Raw genomic sequence first — 22,006 nt, forward strand, 5'->3', positions numbered from 1 at the left:
ATGTGTAGTAGGAAGCGTAAGGCAAACGTGTCGTGAGATGAAGGGGATGCACAAGGGTTTGTCATGGTTTTTACTTATATTTAATTTCTGATCAACTCACATTACATATTATATTGTCACCACCACTGCCACGTCTTTGCAAATCTTGTCTGGTTTGTGCAGTAATGCCCTTTCCTGAGGATCACCATGAAGACCCACACCTGATGCCACCCATTTTGTCACTGCAGAGTGGGTGAAGGTATATTTGCAGGGCTCTTTTGTGCAGACGACTGAGAGACGTCGGCGATGTCCCGGTGGCACCCTGGAAGGATGCGGAGGAGAAGTTGTTGAGGGCAGTGGTGACTTTGACAGCGACAGGTAAGAAGATGGTGCTCGGGCCAGCCGGGAGCAGCTCGGCATCAAGGAGATTGCAGATGTCCACGACTACATGTCGAGTGACTCTGAGCCTCCGTGTGCTCAACTGCTCAGAGAGGTCCAGGAAGCTGAGCCTCGGTCTGTAGACCTTGTGGCGAGGGTAGTGCCTTCTGGGACGTATCCCTCTCTGCGGTTGCCCTCCCTCCTGCTGTGCAGATGGATGTGTCACAGCACTGTGTTGTGGAGCTCCACGTGTCAGAGGTGGACGCCGTGGCCGGCGAGGCTGGTGATGTTGTTCATCCTCCGAGGAGGTCATGACTGCAGCTGTGGCGGCCTCCATCCGGAAGATGTACGTTTGAGGGGGTCCGCAAGGTAGGTAAATGTGCCTGCACATTGGAGTTGAGGTTCCAGATTGGTGAATTTTATTGTTAGGAGGAGGGGGGTGGAGGCCAAACTTTGTCCAAAGTGACAGAGTGGTCTCCTGCAATGAGTGAGGGTCTTTTTCCGCCCCCCCACCACCTGTCAAATGGGCCTTTTCATGTCCATTTCAACTGGGAGTGTTTCCCCCAGTAGGAGAAACATGCTCAGTTGAGATGAAAATCCCACACCCCTCCTAAAATATCCTACAAATCAGGTCTACTAACGACCTGAACTATGTAATTAATTGTCTTAAGTGGGATCTCGCCGGCTTTAATTGCCGGCGGGAGTCCCGCATGCGGGGATTCGGTGCGCATCTAAGTGCGTCACTGGGGAACCCGGAAGTTGGTGGGTTGGAGCCGGGCTCGGGACCCACCCCGGGAATCCCCGATTTTCGGAGGCCCCCTGCCACGAACCCGCCAGCTCGGACGTCCAAAAATCGAGCCCATTGTGTGGGATGTTGGACGTGGGGGTAAAATTCGACTTGGGCGTGGACACAAAATGGGTGGTATCATATCTGCCGCCAGTTATACATGCCACCGGATATTCAGTTCCTTTGGGAGAACTTCTTTGCTCTTCAGATGGTGCCATGGGATCTTCTACACCTTCTGAGAAGGTAGATGGGGATTTGATATAACATCTCATCCAAAAGATAGCAGCTCTGACTATGCAGTGCTCCATAGCACTGCGCTGAAGTGTCAGCCTAGATTATATATGCTCAAATCCCTGGAGCTTGACCTACAACCTTCTGACTCAGATGTGAGGGTGAGCCGGGGTTGACACTTAACTAGGAATTAAAGACTGATGTTTGCTGCAATGTAAAGAATATTGTCCTCAAAGCAGTACCTAAAGAAAATTCAGGTCCCACTTTAAAAAAAAAATCCAAATTGCACAACCTTTGTTTCTTTCCCTGCTGAAAAGCAGAGAGGGAGATGTGTGAGTATTGCATCTATGTCAGCACGGCAGATACAGCACACAATGGGCATGATTTTAGCACCCGCGATTGGGTGCGTTCCTGGCGGGGGGGGGGGGGCTCCGAAAATCGGGGATTCCCGGGGCGGGTCCGGAGCCCGCCTCCAACCCGCCCATTTCCGGGTTCCCCACAGACACGCTGATATGCGTGCACAGCCCCCGTATATGGGTGCCACTTAAGCTATTTATTTTGGTATTTCAGGTCGTTTACAGACCTGATTAATGAGATATTTTAGGAGGGTTGGGATTTTACAAACAACTGGGACTGTTTCCCATACTGGGGGAAACACTCCCAGTTCAAATGGACGTGTTGCAGCCATCAGCCTGTGGCAGCTGCAAAGGTCCATTTGACAGGTGGCGGGGGGGGGGGGGCGGAGAGAGACCCTCACTCATTGCAGGAGGACACTCTGTCACTTTGGACAAAGTTTGGCCTCCACCACCCTCCTCCTAACAATCAAATTCACCAACTTGCACACTTACCCCGGTGTCCAGACACATGTACCTACCTTGCGGACCCCCTCAGATGTACATCTTCCGGATGGGGGCCGCCGTAGCTGCAGTCATGACCACCTCGGAGGACGAACAGCATCACCGGCCACACCGTCCACCTCTGACACGTGGAGGTCCACAACACAGTGCTGTGACACATCCACCTGCACAGCAGGAGGGAGGGCAACGGCAGAGAGAGATGCGTCGCAGAGGGCACTACCCTCGCCACAGGGTCCACAGACCGAGGCTCAGCTTCCTGGACCTCTCTGAGCAGCAGTGCACACGGAGGCTCAGAGTCACTCGACATGTAGTCGTGGACATCTGCAGCCTCCTTCATGCCGAGCTGCTCCCGGCTGGCCTGAGCACCATCTTCTTACCTGTCGCTGTCAAAGTCACCACTGCCCTCAACAACTTCTCCTCCGCATCCTTCCAGGGTGCCACCGGGGACATCGCCGACGTCTCTCAGTTGTCTGCACAAAATAGCCCTGCAAATACACCTACACCCACTCTGCAGTGACACAATGGGTGGCATCGGGTGTGGGTCTTCATTGTAATCCTCAGGAAAGGGCATTATTGCACAAACCAGACAAGATTTGCAAAGACGTGGCAGTAGTGGTGCCAATATAATATGTAATGTGAGTTGATCAGAAATTAAATATAAGTAAAAACCATGACAACCCCTCAAACATGCTTGTGCATCCCCTTCATGCTCACGACACGTTTGCCTTACGCTGCCTACTGCACATACGTGATGCATGTCCTGTGGCTGCAGCGCAGGTAGTGGCAGGTTGAGTGAGGCTGACCGTGAAAGAGATGCATGAGAGGGTGAGTATGAGAAAGAGCCATGAGATTGTATGAGGATTGGGTTGAGTGGTAGTGGCGGGATGAGTACTGGCGAGGTGAGTAAGTGCAGGTAGGATGAGGTTTGAGTGGGTGTGAGGGGTGATGTGACAGAGTAGTGTTGGCAGTGCAGAAGGAGATGTGGGGTGGGGGCGGTGATGTGGCAGACAGAGTGTAGGGGAATGAATAAGTGTACTCACTTTGGCTGACCAACTTAGGTCATTGCAGCGCCTCCTGCACTGTATGCAGGTGGGCGATATATTGGTGGTGCTGGTGACCTTCTCTGCCACCTCGAGCCAGGCCTTCTTGGTGGCAGAGGCAGGCCGCTTCCTCCCGCCCGTCGATGGGAAGATCTCTGTCCTCCCCCCTCCTCCTCACCCCATCCAATGATACCTGGAGTGAGTCATCATTAAACCTGGGAGCAGCCTTCCCCCTGGGTTGCTCCATGCTGTAATTTTTCCTATTTCTTGCAGCATCAGTCAGTGGAGGACTGCCCCTTTAAATAGAGCTCCTCCAGCTGACAGACCTTACAGCGCATGCTCAGTCTGCCCGCCGCGCAGCTCAGCAGCGGGGAACCCGGAACAAGAGGTAAGTGGATCCAATCAGCCTGCGATTGTGTTCGGGGCAGACTGATTTCACCGGGCGCGTTACGCACGCGCCCAATCACCCGCGAACCCGCCGCCCTGGTAATATCGGGCCCAATATGTATGCTGATGTTATTGATGCAATGTGCCTACGTCTCCAGACCTGATTTTCGATAAGAAAACTGGAAAATTTCAGGGGGCTTTTCCTTAAATGCGGGAAGAAATCGATTTCTTCCCTTTTAGCACCAAAAAAAATCTGGGAATTTGCTTCTGGAAATTGGTTTAAAAATTGATTTTGATAATCCTAACAAATGCTACTTAAATCAGGATGGATTCTGAATTGCTGGGCCGATGGGAGTGCGTGTCATGGAAAACAATTGGTCAGAACATTAATTGCAAGGTCAGATAGAAGTTCTGGAGTTCTGCTTGATCAGGGAAAAACAGCACAGAACCTTCCCTGTCGAGACAATACGTTAGATGAAGATTAATGTAGTACATTATACATAGTCTGCAGAAGGAAAGGACTGAATAGGCTTTTCTTATTCCATACTTTTTAATGTTTCAGTTGATGATCTGGCATTACAGAATTGTTTGGAACACCACTTGGAGAACATAAGAACATAAGACATTTTATTTTCTCCTAGTTAACAATAATGTGAGCTGTTCTAGCTGCATTTGATAATGCACTTTTTGATCCATTATAACTGAGGACGAGGTGACTATCCGTTTAATGATTTTAATAATATCAAAACTATGCTTAATGCAGAAGAAATATCTGTGGGACTTTTTTTTGTTCAAAGTGCTCTCCTCTTATACTGATAAGACCTGCAGTGCACCTAGTCGGTATTATGGTTTCTGAGAGTTGGATGGCTCTGCATTGACTGTCAGGTGGGTGCAAAGCTGTGGCCGCATTGTTTTAAATGAAACTGCTTTGGCGCGCACAGGGCTGGTCACATCACAGTGACTTAGCAGGGAGGGAGACCCTACCTGGCTGGTCTCTGTGGAAGGGAGAAAATTGATTAATTTTCAAAAAGTGAAAAAATGACAGTATAAAATGTGAGTACTTTCAACAAAATGTACTCCCTTAGACTTGCCTTCCCCTTTAAGAGTGTACTAATGAACTGTGCTGTAATGCAATATTTCTAGTAGTTGAAACTAGTATTCTACATTTGAATTCAGCTGCTTGTATTAATCATTTATTATCAGAACTGTATGTTGGGAGTGGAGTTCAGCCAAGTTTGGATTGGTTCACAAGATTCCTCTATTTACATAATAAATACTCACAGCATGTCCTGCAACAAACAACTGACTGAACACTGCACTGATGTCACTGGCATGGTCTTGGACGACCGGGGCTCAAAGTTCAGGTATAGTACCTAGAATAAGTATGCCCGGAAGATTGATTTATAGCTTTCAAAATGTCAGTATTTAAAGATGAGATATGCATAATGCATGAATTAAGTGGCTGCAATAGTACTTTAGTAAGCATTTGTTGATCAGTTTGTGTTAAATAATTAAGATTTTGTTAAACTCAAATTTCTCTTTTGTTGCTAGTCAAAAGCAGGTATATTCATGCAGTCTGGATGGAAGAGTCATTTGCTGGGATGTGAGCACATTAGCGATCAGGACTAATTTTCAGTTGCCCAACTGCCACAAGCTAACTGCTATTAAACTCCACAATTATATGCTCTGGTGCTGTGAGTATTAGAGATTTTTATTTTAAAAAATTTCTCATGTGATTTGCATAAAGGACAAATTGAAGGTATCGATAGTATATTTATTTAAATTGCATAAAAGATTCTAAAGTCCAATTACAATCAGATACATTTTCTGGGTGTTAAAGCAATGTGTTTTATTAATTGTATGCTGCATTTTATTTAAATATTCATTTTAAAAAATGATATTCTTGCAAATTATGCTTTACATGGTTCCCACTTAAATGTTTGTCTGTGGCATTAATACTTCAAGCAAGTCTGCTGGATTTTTTTTAATGGTTCTTTTTCTTGTCCTGACTCTCTTAGGTGTAGGAGATGCACTGCTGGAAGTGAAAAAAGATGGGCAGCTGTCTCGTAGGGTGATGTTACTAGAAAGTCCAAAAGGGAGTCACATCTTTTTTAGCTGTTTCCTTGTCTTTCCTGAGGTAGGTTAAAGCACTGAAATAATTAATTTCTAATTGGCTACCTCTGGTTGAAGCATGTTCTTTGCTTTATTTTTCATAAACTAAAACCTCCATCCTCTGATCTGGAAACAAGATAATTCATCTCTCTTGAGAAATATAAGAGCTATACAGTAACTATACTGAAACAAAAGTTTTCCTTAAATTTTGGAACTGTTGTGAACAAAATTCTCTTCCTTGAGTGAAAATAATTGAGGATATCACCTCCTTGAGTGATCAGGCCAGCCCACTTGGGGACTTATTTAACATGTTATCCTTTCTGTCGAGTAACATGCAAACCACCTACAGCCCCCCCTCAGCTGATGAATCAGTCCTCCTCCATGTTGAACACCACTTGGAGGAAGCACTGCGGGTAACAAGGGCATAGAATGTACTCTGAGTGGGTGACTTCAATGTCCATCACCAAGAGTGGCTCGGTAGCACCACTACTGACCGAGCTGGCCGAGTCCTGAAGGATATAGCTGCCGGACTGGGCCTGCGGCAGGTGATGAGCGAACCAACACGAGGGAAAAACTTACTTGACTTCGTCCTCACTAATCTACCTGTCGCAAATGCATCTGTCCATCACAGTATTGGTAGGAGTGATCACCGCACAGTCCTCATGGAGATGAAGTCCCGTCTTTGCACTGAGGACATCATCCAACGTGTTGTGTGGCACTATCACCGTGCTAAATGGGATAGATTCAGAACAGATCTAGCAGCTCAAAACTGGGCATCCATGAGGCGCTGTGGGCCATCAGCAGCAGCAGAATTGTATTCCAGCACAATCTGTAACCTCATGGCCTGGCATATTCCTCACTCTACCATTACCAACAAGCCAGGGGATGAACCCTGGTTCAATGAGGAGTGTAGAAGAGTATGCCTGGAGCAGCACCCAGGCATACCTAAAAATGAGGTGCCAACCTGGTGAAGCGACAACTCAGGACTACATGCATGCTAAACAGCGGAAGCAACATGCTATAGACAGAGCTAAGCGATTCCACAACCAACGGATCAGATCAAAGCTCTGCAGTCCTGCCACATCCAGTCGTGAATGGTGGTGGACAATTAAACAACTAACGGGAGGAGGAGGCTCTGCAAACATCCCCATTCTCAATGATGGCGGAGTCCAGCACGTGAGTGCAAAAGACAAGGCTGAAGCGTTTGCAACCATCTTCAGCCAGAAGTGCCGAGTGGATGATCCATCTCAGCCTCCTCCCGATATCCCCACCATCACGGAAGCCAGTCTTCGGCCAATTCGATTCACTCCACGTGATATCAAGAAACTGCTGAGTGCACTGGATACAGCAAAGGCTATGGGCCCCGACAACATCCCAGCTGTAGTGCTTGAAGACTTGTGCTCCAGAACTAGCTGTGCCTCTAGTCAAGCTGTTCCAGTACAGCTACAACACTGGCATCTACCCAACAATGTGGAAAATTGCCCAGGTATGTCCTGTCCACGAAAAGTAGGACAAATCCAATCCGGCCAATTACCACCCCATCAGTCTACTCTCAATCATCAGCAAAGTGATGGAAGGTGTCGTCGACAGTGCTATCAAGCGACACTTACGCACCATTAATCTGCTCACCGGTGCTCAGTTTGGATTCCGCCAGGACCACTCTGCTCCATGCATACCAAACAGCATTATAGCCTTGGTCCAAACATGGACAAAAGAGCTGAATTCCAGAGGTGAGGTGAGAGTGACTGCCCTTGATATCAAGGCAGCATTTGACCGAGTGTGGCACCAAGGAGCCCGAGCAAAATTGAAGTCACTGGGAATCAGGGGGAAAACTCTCCAGTGGCTGGAGTCATACCTAGCACAAAGGAAGATGGTAGTGGTTGTTGGAGGCCAATCATCTCAGCCCCAGGACATTGCTGCAGGAGTTCCTCAGGGCAGTGTCCTAGGCCCAACCATCTTCAGCTGCTTCATCAATGACCTTCCCTCCATCATAAGGTCAGAAATGGGGATGTTCGCTGCTGATTGCACAATGTTCAGTTCTATTCGCAACCCCTCAGATAATGAAGCAGTCCGTGCCCACATGCAGCAAGACCTGGACAACATCCAGGCTTGGGCTTATAAGTGGCAAGTAACATTCGTGCCAGACAAGTGCCAGGCAATGACTATCTCCAACAAGAGAGTATCTAACCACCTCCCCTTGACATTCAACGGCATTACCATCGCTGAATCCCCCACCATTAACATCCTGGGGGTCACCATTGACCAGAAACAGCCATATAAATACTGTGGCTACAAGAGCAGGTCAGAGGCTGGGTATTCTGCAGTGAGTGACTCACCTCCTGACTCTCCAAAGCCTTTCCACCATCTACAAGGTACAAGTCAGGAATGTGATGGAATACTCTCCACTTGCCTGGATGAGTGCAGCTCCAACAACACTCAAGAAGCTTGACACCATCCAGGACAAAGCAGCCTGCTTGATTGGCACCCCATCCACCACCCTAAACATTCACTCCCTTCATCACCAGCAGGATGCACTGCAGCAACTTGTCAAGGCTTCTTTGACAGCACCTCCCAAACTCGCGACCTCTACCACCTAGAAGGACAAGAGCAGCAGGCACATGGGAACAACACCACCTGCACGTTCCCCTCCAAGTCAAATGCCATCCTGACTTGGAAATATATCGCCGTTCCTTCATCGTCACTGGGTCAAAATCCTGGAATTCTCTTCCTAACAGCACTGTGGGAGAACCTTCACCACACGTACTGCAGCAGTTTAAGAAGGCAGCTCACCACCACCTTCTCAAGGGCAATTAGGGATGGGCAATAAATGCTGGCCTCGCCAGCGACGCCCACATCCCATGAACGAATAAAAACAAAAAATTCAATAGGTGTGCTATTGTGGCAATTAATACGTGGAGGTTAATGTTAAAGATTGCAGAAAAATGTTCCTGCTGTGTAATTTTCTGTTTTTCTTTACTCTCGCCTCATTCACCATTGGGTTTGCTGGCAAGAGGCATGTTCTGGTTGTGGGGGAAACACAATGGACAAGGTTCTTTTAAGATGTATTTTGGCGTCACTGAGATGGTGACATTAACCTAAAAATGTTTCTTCTTGCCTGCGGTATAAAGTGCAGTATGCTGGAAGAGCATAAGTTCGTTTTTCTCCGAGCGGTGAAAATCTTCCGTCCCACAACTCAGTACGTTGCATCTTGCAGGCGTCCTATTTGACCCCAAGATGAGCTTCCGATCCCGTATCTGCTCCATCACTGAGACCGCTTACTTCCACCTCCGTAACATTGCCCTTCTCCGGCCCTGCCTCAGCTCATCTGCTGCTGAATCCCTCATCCATGCCTTTGTTACCTCTCCATTCCAATCCTCTCCTGGCCGCTCTCCCACCTTGCACCCTCCTTTGAGCTCATCCAAAATTGTGCCTGTATCCTAGCTTGCACCAACTCCCGTTCACCTATCACTCCTATGCTCGCTGACCTACGTTGGCTCCAGGTCCAGCAACGCCTCAATTTAAAAATTCTCATCCTTGTTTTCAAATCCCTCCATGGTCTTGCCCCTCCCTATCTCTGTAACCTCCTCTAGCCTTACAACCCTCCGAGATCTCTGCGCTCCTCCAACTCTGGCCTCTTGCACATCCCAAATTTTAATCACTCCACCATTGGCGGCTGTGTCTTCAACTGCCTAGGCCCGAAGCTCTGGAATTCCGTCCCTAAACCTCTCAGCCTCTCTCCCTCTCTCACTTCCTTTAAGACACTCCTTAAAACCTTCCTCTATGACCAAGCTTTTGATCACTTGTCTTTATATCTCCTTATGTGGCTTGGTATCAAATTTTGTTTGATAAAGCTTCTGTGAAGCGTCTTGGGATGTTTTACTAAGTTAAAGGTGCTATTCAAATGCAAGTTGTTGTTGTTGTTGAACTCCCTGTTTGAATTTCTCCAGTCAGGTTTCTACCCCTGCCAATGCACTAAAATGGCCCCAACCAAAGTAACAAGTTACGCCCTCTGTGACTTTGCGCAATATCCCTTCCCATCCTCCTTGATATCTCTGCAGCCTTTAACGTGGTCAGCCACACCATCCTCCTCCTCCACCTTTTCTCTGTTGTCCAGCTCAGTGGTATTGCCCTCACTTGATTCCATTCTTGGCAATTCAATTGTGGCCAGAACAGCTCCAGCAATGGCTTCTTTTGTCGCCGCCACACTGTTATGTTAAGTTCCCCAAAGATGTGTCCTCAGTCTGCTCCTCTTCCTCATCTGCATTCTGCCCCTTAGTGACATTATCCGTAAAAATGGGGTCAACATCCTCATGTATGCTGATAATACACAGCTCTACCTCTGCACCATCTCTCTCAACCTCTCTAATTCCTGTGTTGTCAGACTGATTGTCTTGGATGAGCGTAATTTCCTCCAGCTAAACTTTGGAAAGATAGACGCCATTGTTTGGCCCCCATCACAAGCTCTGTAGTCTTGCTACTGATTCCATCCTCCTCTCCACTCACTGACTTGCACTGAAAAAGACTATTTTCAAGCTTGGTATCCTAATCGACATGAAGCTGAGTTTCTGACCTCGTATCCTTCAATTACGTAGACCACCTACTTCCACCTTCATAACATTGCCCACACCTCCTTCAGCCCATCTGCTGCTGAAACCCTTAATCATACCTCTGTCACCTCCATTCTCAACTATTCTAATGCTCACCTGGCTGGCCTCCCATCTTCCTCCCTATGTAAACTTCAACTCCTCTAAAACTCTGCTGCCCATGCTCTATCCTGCACCAACTCCTGCTCACTCATCATCCCAGTCCTCGCTGACTTGTATTGTCTCCCTGTCTCTCAATACCCTCAATTTAAAATACTCGACCTAGTGTATAAATCCCTTCATGGCCTCTCCTCTTCCTATTTCTCTAACCTCCTCCAGCCCTTCAACCTCGTCCCTGAACTCTCCGTTTCTTTATTTCTGGCCTCTTTTGCATCCCTCCCCTTCACCCCACCATTGGAAGCAATGCCGTCAGCCATTTAGGCCCCACATTCTGGTATTCTCTTCCTAAACCCATCTGCAACTCCACCTCCTCTTCCTCAAAACCCACTTCTCTGACCACTCTTTTGATCATCGTTCTTAATATCTCCTTTAGCTTGCTGTTCATTTTTTTTAATTACACCTTTGTAAAGTGCCTTGGACCATTTTTCTGTGAGACAGGCGCTATATATAAATCATTAGAAATACATATTCATTTAAATAAAATGTGCAATGTTCAATAAAATTCAAGAAAAAAATGAATAAAATCAGGAAAAGCCTTGCAGATTTGGAAAAGAGGCCTGGCTAATAATAATGACTTTTGACCTTATGTAAACTTTATGCTGTAAGCATTTAATTGAAGCAATTGGGCATGTGTTTGTAGCAAGGATTCAGACCACGAGAAAAGTACATCATTCCATGGGCCAGCCAGCTTACTGGAAGACAACACTTGTGCATGTGCACACGTGCCACATTTTTAGACTATAGACAGATGATTGGGTTAGTAGTGACAGAAGCTGTTATCTTGAACTAATGGTTTATGAGGCTAACGTGATATTTTTAAGTTGCATCAGCCAGTAATGACTGTCCCAGGTATTTTTTTCCGTTAATATTTTGTTCATCTATTCTCTCATTAGAAAAATCAACTGGTGACAGCATGTGCTGATAAAGGAGAAGTTTGTGTTTGGGATATGAAGAATCTATCAAAACCCTGGCAAAAGATTCAGCTTCAGGACTGCATCAGTATCAGTTGTATGATATTTGTCAAAAATCAGGTAATATCATAATAACTCCAATTTCAAGTTTATTTAATGATTGAAAAATGTATAGTGCATGGTAATATGATTTTTCAGTAACACAGTGACTCCAAGCTATTTCAGCCCATGTTCCTCAATACTACCTTGTTGATTTATACTCCGAACCTCTCTTGTCAACCATAAATATCCTAACTTCTTTCCGCAGTTGTTACTAACTAAAACAGGCAAGTGGTGGTTAGTTTGATATTCCTCAATACTCCGAAACCTGGGGCACAATTTTAATATGCCGGCTGGAAGAGTCCGATGGGGGGAGGTGATTTGCAGGCGCCAAACCCGGAAGGGAAGTAGGAGGGAACGCAACCCGAATGAGGCCAATTAAAGTCTGATTGACACGCTGACTGCTGTCGGGAGCTGCACATCCGAGGGTGGGGGCAGGGGGGTTAGAAAGAGAGAGAGAGGGAGAGACCTCATTGGCCATTGGGAGAGATAATCTGATTATGGATGGTTTCCAAAGCACCAGGACCTGGCTGTCTTCCTCATGCATTATTTTCCTTGTACCATTATCATACTGGCACAAGAAACTTGCATGAAATTGTTCTGAAACAAAACTAGTGTCCAGGCAACACTTGCTTTTCTGTTGGGATCTTGTACTTTAGTGCTGGGAGTTGATTCTTGGTCAGCGACAAGAAAGAAAGAACTTGCGTTTAAAGAACCCTGCAACATTTAGGATTTCATAAATACTTGGCCATAGTCATATAATGTGATTAATGGGCAGTTTATTAACTTTTCATAAAATATGACAAATTAGTGTAGAAATTGCAATTGTGTTTTCCAGAAGCACGGGTACGGTAGCATAGTGGTTAAGTTACTGGGCTAGTAATCCAGAGGCCTGGACTAAAATCCAGAGTCATGAGTTCAAATCCCGCCACGGCAGCTGGCGAATTTAAATTCAATTAATTAAAAATTAAAAAAAATCTGGAATTAAAATACTAGTATCAGTAATGATGGCCATGAAACTACCGGATTGTCGTAAAAACCCATCTGGTTCACTAATGTCCTTTAGGGAAGGAAACCTGCCGTCCTTACCCGGTCTGGCCTATATGTGACTCCAGACCCACAGCAATGTGGTTGATTCTTAATTGCCCTCTGAAATGGCCTAGCAAGCCACTCAGTTGTAAAATCTCGCAACGAAAAGTCATAATAAGAATAAAACCGGATGGACCACCCGGCATCGGACCACTAGGCACCGGACACGACAACGGCAAAACACCAAGCCCAGTCGACCCTGCAAGGTCCTCCTTACTAACATCTGGGGACTTGTGCCAAAATTGGGAGAGCTGTCCCACAGACGAGTCAAGCAACAGCCTGACACAGCCATACTTACAGAATCATATCTTTCAGCCAACGTCCCAGACTCTTCCATCACCATCCCTGGGTATGTCCTGTCCCACCGGCAGGACAGACCCACCAGAGGTGGCGGTACAGTGATATACAGTCAGGAGGGAGTGGCCCTGGGAGTCCTTAACATTGACTCTGGACCCCATGAGATCTCATGGCATCAGGTCAAACATGGGCAAGGAAACCTCCTGCTGATTACCACCTACCATCCTCCCTCAGCTGATGAATCAGTCCTCCTCCATGTTGAGCACCACTTGGAGGAAGCACTGAGGGTGCAGAATGTACTCTGGGTGGGGGACTTCAATGTCCATCACCAAGAGTGGCTCGGTAGCACCACTACTGACCGAGCTGGCCGAGTCCTGAAGGACATAGCTGCCAGACTGGGCCTGCGACAGGTGGTGAGCGAACCAACACGAGGGGAAAAACTTACTTGACCTCGTCCTCACCAATCTACCTGTCGCAAATGCATCTGTCCATGACAGTATTGGTAGGAGTGACCACCGCACAGTCCTCGTGGAGATGAAGTCCCGTCTTCGCACTGAGCGACACCATCCAACGTGTTTGGCACTACCACCGTGCTAAATGGGATAGATTCAGAATGGATCCAGCAGCTCAAAACTGGGCATCCATGAGGCACTGTGGGCCATCAGCAGCAGAATTGTATTCCAGCACAATCTGTAACCTCATGGCCCGGCATATTCCTCACTCTACCATTACCAACAAGCCAGGGGATCATCCCTGGTTCAATGAGGAGTGTAGAAGAGCATGCCAGGAGCAGCACCAGGCATACCTAAAAATGAGGTGCCAACCTGGTGAAGCTACAACTCAGGACTACATGCATGCTAAACAGCGGAAGCAACATGCTATAGACAGAGCTAAGCGATTCCACAACCAACGGATCAGATCAAAGCTCTGCAGTCCTGCCACATCCAGTCGTGAATGGTGGTAAACAATTAAACAACTAACGGGAGGAGGAGGCTCTGCAAACATCCCCATTCTCAATGATGGCGGAGTCCAGCACGTGAGTGCAAAAGACAAGGCTGAAGCGTTTGCAACCATCTTCAGCCAGAAGTGCCGAGTGGATGATCCATCTCAGCCTCCTCCCGATATCCCCACCATCACGGAAGCCAGTCTTCGGCCAATTCTATTCACTCCACGTGATATCAAGAAACTGCTGAGTGCACTGGATACAGCAAAGGCTATGGGCCCTGACAACATCCCGGCTGTAGTGCTGAAGTCTTGTGCTCCAGAACTAGCTGCGCCTCTAGCCAAGCTGTTCCAGTACAGCTACAACACTGGCATCTACCCGACAATGTGGAAAATTGCCCAGGTATGTCCTGTCCACAAAAAGCAGGACAAATCCAATCCGGCCAATTACCGCCCCATCAGTCTACTCTCAATCATCAGCAAAGTGATGGGAGGTGTCGTCGACAGTGCTATCAAGCGGCACTTACTCACCAATAACCTGCTAACCGATGCTCAGTTTGGGTTCCGCCAGGACCACTCGGCTCCAGACCTCATTACAGCCTTGGTCCAAACATGGACAAAAGAGCTGAATTCCAGAGGTGAGGTGAGAGTGACTGCCCTTGATATCAATGCAGCATTTGACCGAGTGTGGCACCGAGGAGCCCTAGTAAAATTGAAGTCAATGGGAATCAGGGGGAAAACTCTCCAGTGGCTGGAGTCATACCTAGCACAAAGGAAGATGGTAGTGGTTGTTGGAGGCCAATCATCTCTGCCCCAGGACATTGCTGCAGGAGATCCTCAGGGCAGTGTCCTTGGCCCAACCATCTTCAGCTGCTTCATCAATGACCTTCCCTCCATCATAAGGTCAGAAATGGGGATGTTCGCTGATGACTGCAGTGTTCAGTTCCATTCGCAACCCCTCAGATAATGAAGCAGTCCGAGCCCGCATGCAGCAAGACCTGGACAACATCCAGGCTTGGGCTGATAAGTGGCAAGTAACATTCGCGCCAGATAAGTGCCAGGCAATGACCATCTCCAACAAGAGAGAGTCTAACCACCTCCCCTTGACATTCAACGGCATTACCATCGCCGAATCCCCCACCATCAACATCCTGGGGGTCACCATTGACCAGAAACTTAACTGGACCAGCCGTATAAATACTGTGGCTACGAGAGCAGGTCAGAGGCTGGGTATTCTGCGGCGAGTGACTCACCTCCTGACTCCCCAAAGCCTTTCCACCATCTGCAAGGCACAAGTCAGGAGTGTGATGGAATACTCTCCGCTTGCCTGGATGAGTGCAGCTCCAACAACACTCAAGAAGCTCGACACCATCCAAGATAAAGCAGCCCGCTTGATTGGCACCCCATCCACCACCCTAAACATTGACTCCCTTCACCACCGGCGCACTGTGGCTGCAGTGTGCACCATCCACAGGATGCACTGCAGCAACTCGCCAAGGCTTCTTCGACAGCACCTCCCAAACCCGTGACCTCTACCACCTGGAAGGACAAGAGCAGCAGGCGCATGGGAACAACACCACCTGCACGTTCCCCTCCAAGTCACACACCATCCCGACTTGGAAATATATCGCCGTTCCTTCATTGTCGCTGGGTCAAAATCCTGGAACTCCCTTCCTAACAGCACTGTGGGAGAACCGTCACCACACGGACTGCAGCGGTTCAAGAAGGCGACTCACCACCACCTTCTCTAGGGCAATTGGGGATGGGCAATAAATGCTGGCCTTGCCAGCGACGCCCACATCCCATGAACAAATAAAAAGAATATATAAATCACATGGATACAATTAACAAAATTTTAAAAGCAGGCGGACAGTACCTGAGCAGAGGGAACCATTTCCAATGTCAGCTAGCATGCGGGCCAGGAAAGGAAGTTGGGTGATCAGCAGTTTATTATGAATGGGGCCAAGGGTGATTCATCTCGTGGACATAATGAGCTCAGAGAGGGCTTGGGGGTAGAGAGGAGAGAACTAGAGGAAGACATACAGAGTACTATAGCATGTACCCTGTATGGAATAATTTTCTGGAAGAGTGTACACATTTAAAATAAAATCATCACCTCCTCTTCACAAAAAACCACCCTCAACCTCTCAGACTTTGCAAATTACCACCCCATCTTCAACCTCCCCTCCCCTTCCTTTCCACAGTCCTAGAATGTATTGTTGCTTTTCAAATTTGTGCCCATATTTCCCGCTTCTCCCTGTTTCACAATACTTGTGTCTACATGCAGCGAGTATCATGCACAGTTATACCATTCTATACATTAGGGTGCAGAGAACAGAGTGATCGATTACAGCAACAACATGTCCTTGTCATTTTGCATGGTGTTAGGAACTCTTCCTTAGCATATAGCTCTGGGGCTGGTTTGTGGTGGAAGCTTGTGGTGGGTGGGAGACTGGTCCACAGGAAGGGCCCTGTATCTCATGGTGTTTCTCCAGTTCCATGTGTAGTCTGTGCATTTCATGTTCTACATGTTTATTGTAGGGGATGTTGAATTACATCACAAAAGTGGGATGCATCTCCTTCTTGCAGAAATTACGTCTGGGTGAGCTGGCAAGTGGTAGGGTTTCCTTGGTCTCCTGGTACTAGGTCAAGTATGCATGGATGTGGGTCCACAGGGCTCTCAGGAACCCTGTTGGCTTTCAGGGCCATCTGATGCAGATCTCGATAGTATTGAATAAAGGGCTGGGGTGTAACTGTGAAATGGCCTTGAGTTATAGAGGGGAAACTCCAATATGGTTGAACTTCAGATTATGATAGGGCCCCGGATGACGTATTTGGAGCTAGTGGAAACAGCCATGTTTGGTGATGTGAACGCTTATCAGCCATCTGCTGGAAGGCCATGATCTGACCTGGTAGAGCAGTTTGGTCAGGAATGCCACTGACATGGAGATCCTCAGGCAGTTCACTATTGTGCTACAGAAGTGAGAGGGCCGACAGGCCTGCTGGCACCTTTAGTGTGAAGCAGGTTTCCTTCAATTGTTAAGGTCATGGTGTTTCTGTGCACCTGTGGATTTTTAATGGGGGTCCATGAGGAGGAGAATGTCTCGTCTCCGCCCCTTCCTCAGCCCATCTGCTGCTGAAACCCTCATCTACACTTTTGTTACCTCCAGACTCAGCTATTACAATGCTCTCCTGGCCAGCCTCCCATCTTCCATCGTCCATAAACTTGAGATCATTCAAAACTCTGCTGCTTATATCCTAACCCGCACCAAGTCTCGCTCACTTGTCATCCTTGTGCTCGCTGACTGACATTGGTCCTGGTCCACCAACGTCTCAAATTTAAAACAGTTGTCCTAGTGTTCAAATCCTTCCACGACCTCGTCCCTTCCTACCTAAATCATCTCCTCCGCGTTCCTCCAACATGTACATGCAAGTTGTCGTTGTGTTACATTTGTCTCCATGCCAAACCAGAGGTTTTGTGGGTGGTCTTTTATCAGCTGAAAAGTATCTTCCAACATTGTTTTAACGTGGACCTTGCGGGAGACAAAATATCACCTGTTGGATACTCTTATGATTTGCAATCAGATCATGGGGGTTATCAAAAGAGGATAAATGCAGATGTAACACTAGTGCTTTCATGAGGCACTGTCTGATGGCAAAAAGCAGTGAAGCCATGTGTTTATCCCAGTCCATCAGGGTTATTACAATGTTTTTCCCATCGTTTGGAAAGAAATGTGTTTAACTATTAGATTTCCTTGAGTGGAATGTGATCGCTTTGGAGAGGGTGCAGAGGAGATTCACCAGGATGTTACCAGGGCTGGAGCGCTTCAGCTATGAAGAGAGACTGGGAAGATTGGGTTTGTTTTCCTTGGAGCAGAGGAGGCTGAGGGGGGACATGATTGAGGTGTACAAAATTATGAGGGGCACAGATAGGATGGATACTAAGGAGCTTTTTCCCTTCGTTGAGGGTTCTATAACAAGGGGGCATAGATTCAAGGTAAAAGGCGGGAGGTTTAGAGGGGATTTGAGAAAGAACTTTTTCACCCAGAGGGTGGTTGGAGTCTGGAACTCACTGCCTGAAAGGGTTGTGGAGGCAGGAACCCTCACAACATTCAAGAAGCATTTGGATGAGCACTTGAAATGCCATAGCATACAAGGCTACGGACCAAATGCTGGAATATGGGATTAGAGTAGACGGCTTGATGGCCGGCGCGGACACGATGGGCCGAAGGGCCTCTATCCGTGCTGTATAACTCTATGACTCTATGAAAGATGACTTGTGTGGAAATAGGTTTCTTTTTTCCCGTCAAATAAAAAATAAGGTTGTTTTATGATGAGGTATTTAATCAAACTTTCTGCACGCGAAATACTTTTCAGCATGGTGACATCATCGACAATGACTTCTAATGTTTTGAACTGCATAACATCACAATTCTTCAAAAAAAAAATGGAGTTTAGGCATCGTTAATGATTTTCTGTTGGAACTGTTGTATATTTAATGTATTATTGTATTCAAAGAAGTGTAGGTGGCTAATACCTTTAAAAAAAAATTCTTTCAGATCTGGATTGGAGGCAAAGGATTAGACAAAGTCAAAGGGAAAATCTATGTGATTGACACAGACAAATACAGCGTGGAAAAGGAACTGGTGGCTCATGTAGACATGGTTCGAGCATTGTGCTGTGCTGAAGACAGATATGTTCTTAGTGGAGCTGGCAGAGAAGATGGGAAAGTTGCCATCTGGAAAGTAGAATAATTTATTTTCTTTGTACATTTTACCCCAATGATGCTATAGTATAGAACTTTTTTCATCAAAGGGGTGCATAAGATAGCATGCAATGTCCTGTACTTTTGTGCAGATGTTAAATAATGTTTGTTCCTCAAAGTGTATTTCAAACCCTTTTTGAAAAGCAAACTGTTACAAAAATTGCTTATAGCAATAACATCTGTTTGTTTTGCTTTATCTGCTTCATTTTTGAAAATATTTTAATTTAAATATGCCTCTTTATAAGGAGTAATTTAAACAGCATCAGGAATCTAAATTAATGCAGGGTAGTCTTGGCTCCAGAGGTGTGAAACATTTGATATTAATTTTTCGCTTTGATTCCATATAAACAGCACAAGATACTTATTGAAATTAAATAGTACATACAAAAACATATTTAAACTTATGCTGTAGTGGAATGACTTGGCCAGCCTTGAAATATAATGTTTCCATTGTACAATAACTTATTTGCTATTTTGTCACTTGACTTATCCATCAAAATGTACATGACTATGACCTACCTTTTCACATATCTGATTAATCAAATAAATAGTAACCAGCTTGCCAGATATAATTGCAACAATTCTGTGTTGTGTCTGCAGTTTAAATTGTTCCTCAATTGCATTTCTTTTTCCTTTTAATTGAAAAGTTGCTGAATGGAAAAATACCATCGCAGAGCTGTAGGGAGATTGTATTGGGGGTCACTGCAACCATATTTTAAAATGGGATGGGGAATAACCTAAGGAAATATTTAAAATGAAGTTAATTGCTGTTTAAGAGCTTGTCAAAGAAGCAAACTTAACCTTGAATATTAAATGGGGTATAATCAAAATATTGTGATTGATCTGCTATGTGATCTTTAAAAAAGGTCTGTGGTGCTATATAAAGGAATGTACAGGACTGGAAAAGGCCATTGTGGTCCATCTGGCAAATCTCAGTATCTAGGAAATATCACATCCAAATATTTTTTTCAAATAATTTGAAAGCTGAAAAATGCTAATACAACTCTAAGCAGTTTGTGGAACAATGAACTTCAAGCAGTGAGGGGAGGTTGTCTAAAGTCTGTGATTTTACATCACTGCCCTTTTAACTGACCATAGCATATGTTTAAATAATGTACATATATTTATGTAATTGTGTAAATTTTCAAGTTCTTGGTCAGTTACCAACTTTTATCTAAATAATCTGTAATGTCGGCAAATAACACAATTCGCTGCCTTACATGCATTGTATAGGTTTACTCTACTATTAATTGCAAAGTAGTAATAATTTCTCAAAGAAAAGAATGGCCCATCTACCTCAGCCTTCCATAGAAAACTACAACACTGCCCCCCCCGGCCCCAAATCAGTAAACCCATTATAATAGTGGGGATTAAGTGTATTTGAAGCTGCAACACTGTAAGGGTTCATCATGAACCTATTCTATGAAAGTGAACCTTGAGAGGTTTGTGAATGTCACTTGAACCCCAGGAACTGTTAAGCAACCCCCAATTGTTTTGGAGCTAACAGTTGTTGAGATCCTTTTAGATTCACCATTATCTGCCATGACCACCTTAGTTATCACCATGTCATAGGTTGGGCAGGTACTGCAGTAGTTATATACAAGGTGTATCATGATAGGAAGATGCTCATGGTACAAGAATATTTCTACTAATGTGTTACCAAACACTCTTAATGTTAAGTGGAGGCTATTCCATCAGTGGTTACTTTCCCAAATGTAGAAATTCAGCAGTGCAGCCTTGAGTAAATTATAAGAGGTTTCTTCTGAGTAAAACCCAGTGATGTACTGTTATGTGAAATATTTTCATTAAATGTCCATTACAGTTTAGAAGAGGAAACAAATGGGAAATCTTTCTGTTTTACTGAGATATTTGCAAAATGTTTTAATATTTATGACTCCCACAGTGATTAAGTTTCTGGGTCTATTTTGATACTAATCTTTATGTCTTTATGGCATCATGTGCACAGGGACACTGCGGTTTGTGAGCTGCGCAGTGCATGAATAGTGCAGCATGTGATAGGATTATTAATTATCACACCTGTAAAATAGATATTTTTATTGCTATAACAAACAAAAGTAATGCGTATTACATTTCTCAATGACCAAGTGCAAATATCAATATTCATTAAATTATCTGTTAAAGCAATATAATTAACCCAGCTTTAAAAATGGTGTTTTTATTAACATTCTGGTATTTTCTTTTTTAAAAAAACTTACTGAAAATGTAAATATAGTTATTCAACTGAGTTGATTTGTTATCTAATAGCTATTTGGCCAAATCAGTAAAGGTAACTATTTCAATTATGAAATTATTTTAATCAGCCAGAAATCCTTTTGTTTCAGTAGTTTAGTTAATAAAAATAAATTTGCGCTAGGATCAGTAGTTGAGTAGTGATAGAAACTATCCATATAATGTTGTACCCATGAAATGACCGTTCCCTTTTCGTTGAGGTGAATACTGCGAATCACATTTTTACTAAATATGGTATTTTAGACAGTTAAGCTGTGGCGTAGAAATTATTTTTTTTAAACCATCATACACAGTAAGTCTAAAACACTTAAAACTAGCAATATTAGTAGGCATGATCAAAACCAAAGGAAGACACTTAAGTGTTGTGTGGAGCATATGAAATGCTTTTAAACTCCTGAAAACTGGTAGTGTTTTATTTTGCCAAAAGTTAAATTGAAATAGTTATTATATGAAAGCAGAATTTGATGCTTTGTACACTAAAATTGTTTATTTCTATAAAATATCACATCCTTAATGCAGCACAACAGCTGTTATTCATATACTTTTATATAATTACTTATTTCTGAGGTGCCTTTAATAAATGCCATTTTTTTAAAAACTGCAGAATTCTATTTTTAATATATTCCCTTCAGAAAAATGTTTGTGTGAATTTCTGGTGTATTAGCAATGGTATTTTGAAGAATTCCAAGTGAGATCGTTTTGGTTGATCTGAAGTCCTGATGTGCACTTTACTGAATCTCGTACGGCTTAAATTTCTTGACTAGCAAAAAAAACTCATGCTGCTTGAGCAGAAGTGCAAAGAAAGTGTGAGTTTTTAAAGCTGAATTATAGTTTGGGGAGCTGGACTGACGTTTGGCAGATGTAATTTAATGTGGACAAATACAAATTCATGAGATCGGGAAAGGATAATAAACAGTGGCAATATAGCAACATAGAAACAGGAGCCCCTTGAGCTTGTTCTGCCATTCATGTAGCTCATTGCTGATCTGCACCTCAACTCCATTTATCCCTTGATAGCCTTACTTGATTTAAAATAAATCTTTTGATCTCAGTCTTAAAATTTTTAATTGACCCGCAGCCGCAGATTTTTGGGGTAAGAGTGTTCCAGGTTTACACTGT

At 45.0% G+C, this 22,006-nt stretch overlaps 1 protein-coding gene across 2 annotated transcripts in view; it reads left to right on the plus strand.

The window, feature by feature from the left end:
• Window positions 1–21,467, plus strand: part of dennd3a (DENN/MADD domain containing 3a) — a 130,280-nt gene extending 108,813 nt beyond the window's left edge. For both annotated transcript variants that reach the window (XM_067978468.1, XM_067978469.1), the window contains 5 exons: window positions 4,863–5,023; window positions 5,211–5,353; window positions 5,678–5,796; window positions 11,428–11,565; window positions 18,432–21,467. In XM_067978468.1, coding sequence (XP_067834569.1) covers window positions 4,863–5,023; window positions 5,211–5,353; window positions 5,678–5,796; window positions 11,428–11,565; window positions 18,432–18,626 — 756 coding nt within the window. In that variant the 3' untranslated portion in view covers window positions 18,627–21,467. The remainder of the gene's footprint in view (window positions 1–4,862; window positions 5,024–5,210; window positions 5,354–5,677; window positions 5,797–11,427; window positions 11,566–18,431) is intronic.
• Window positions 21,468–22,006: the final 539 nt, after the last annotated feature.

This window comes from Heptranchias perlo, chromosome 3 (genome assembly GCF_035084215.1).
Source record: "Heptranchias perlo isolate sHepPer1 chromosome 3, sHepPer1.hap1, whole genome shotgun sequence".
In the NCBI taxonomy this organism is placed as follows: Eukaryota; Metazoa; Chordata; class Chondrichthyes; order Hexanchiformes; family Hexanchidae; genus Heptranchias; species Heptranchias perlo.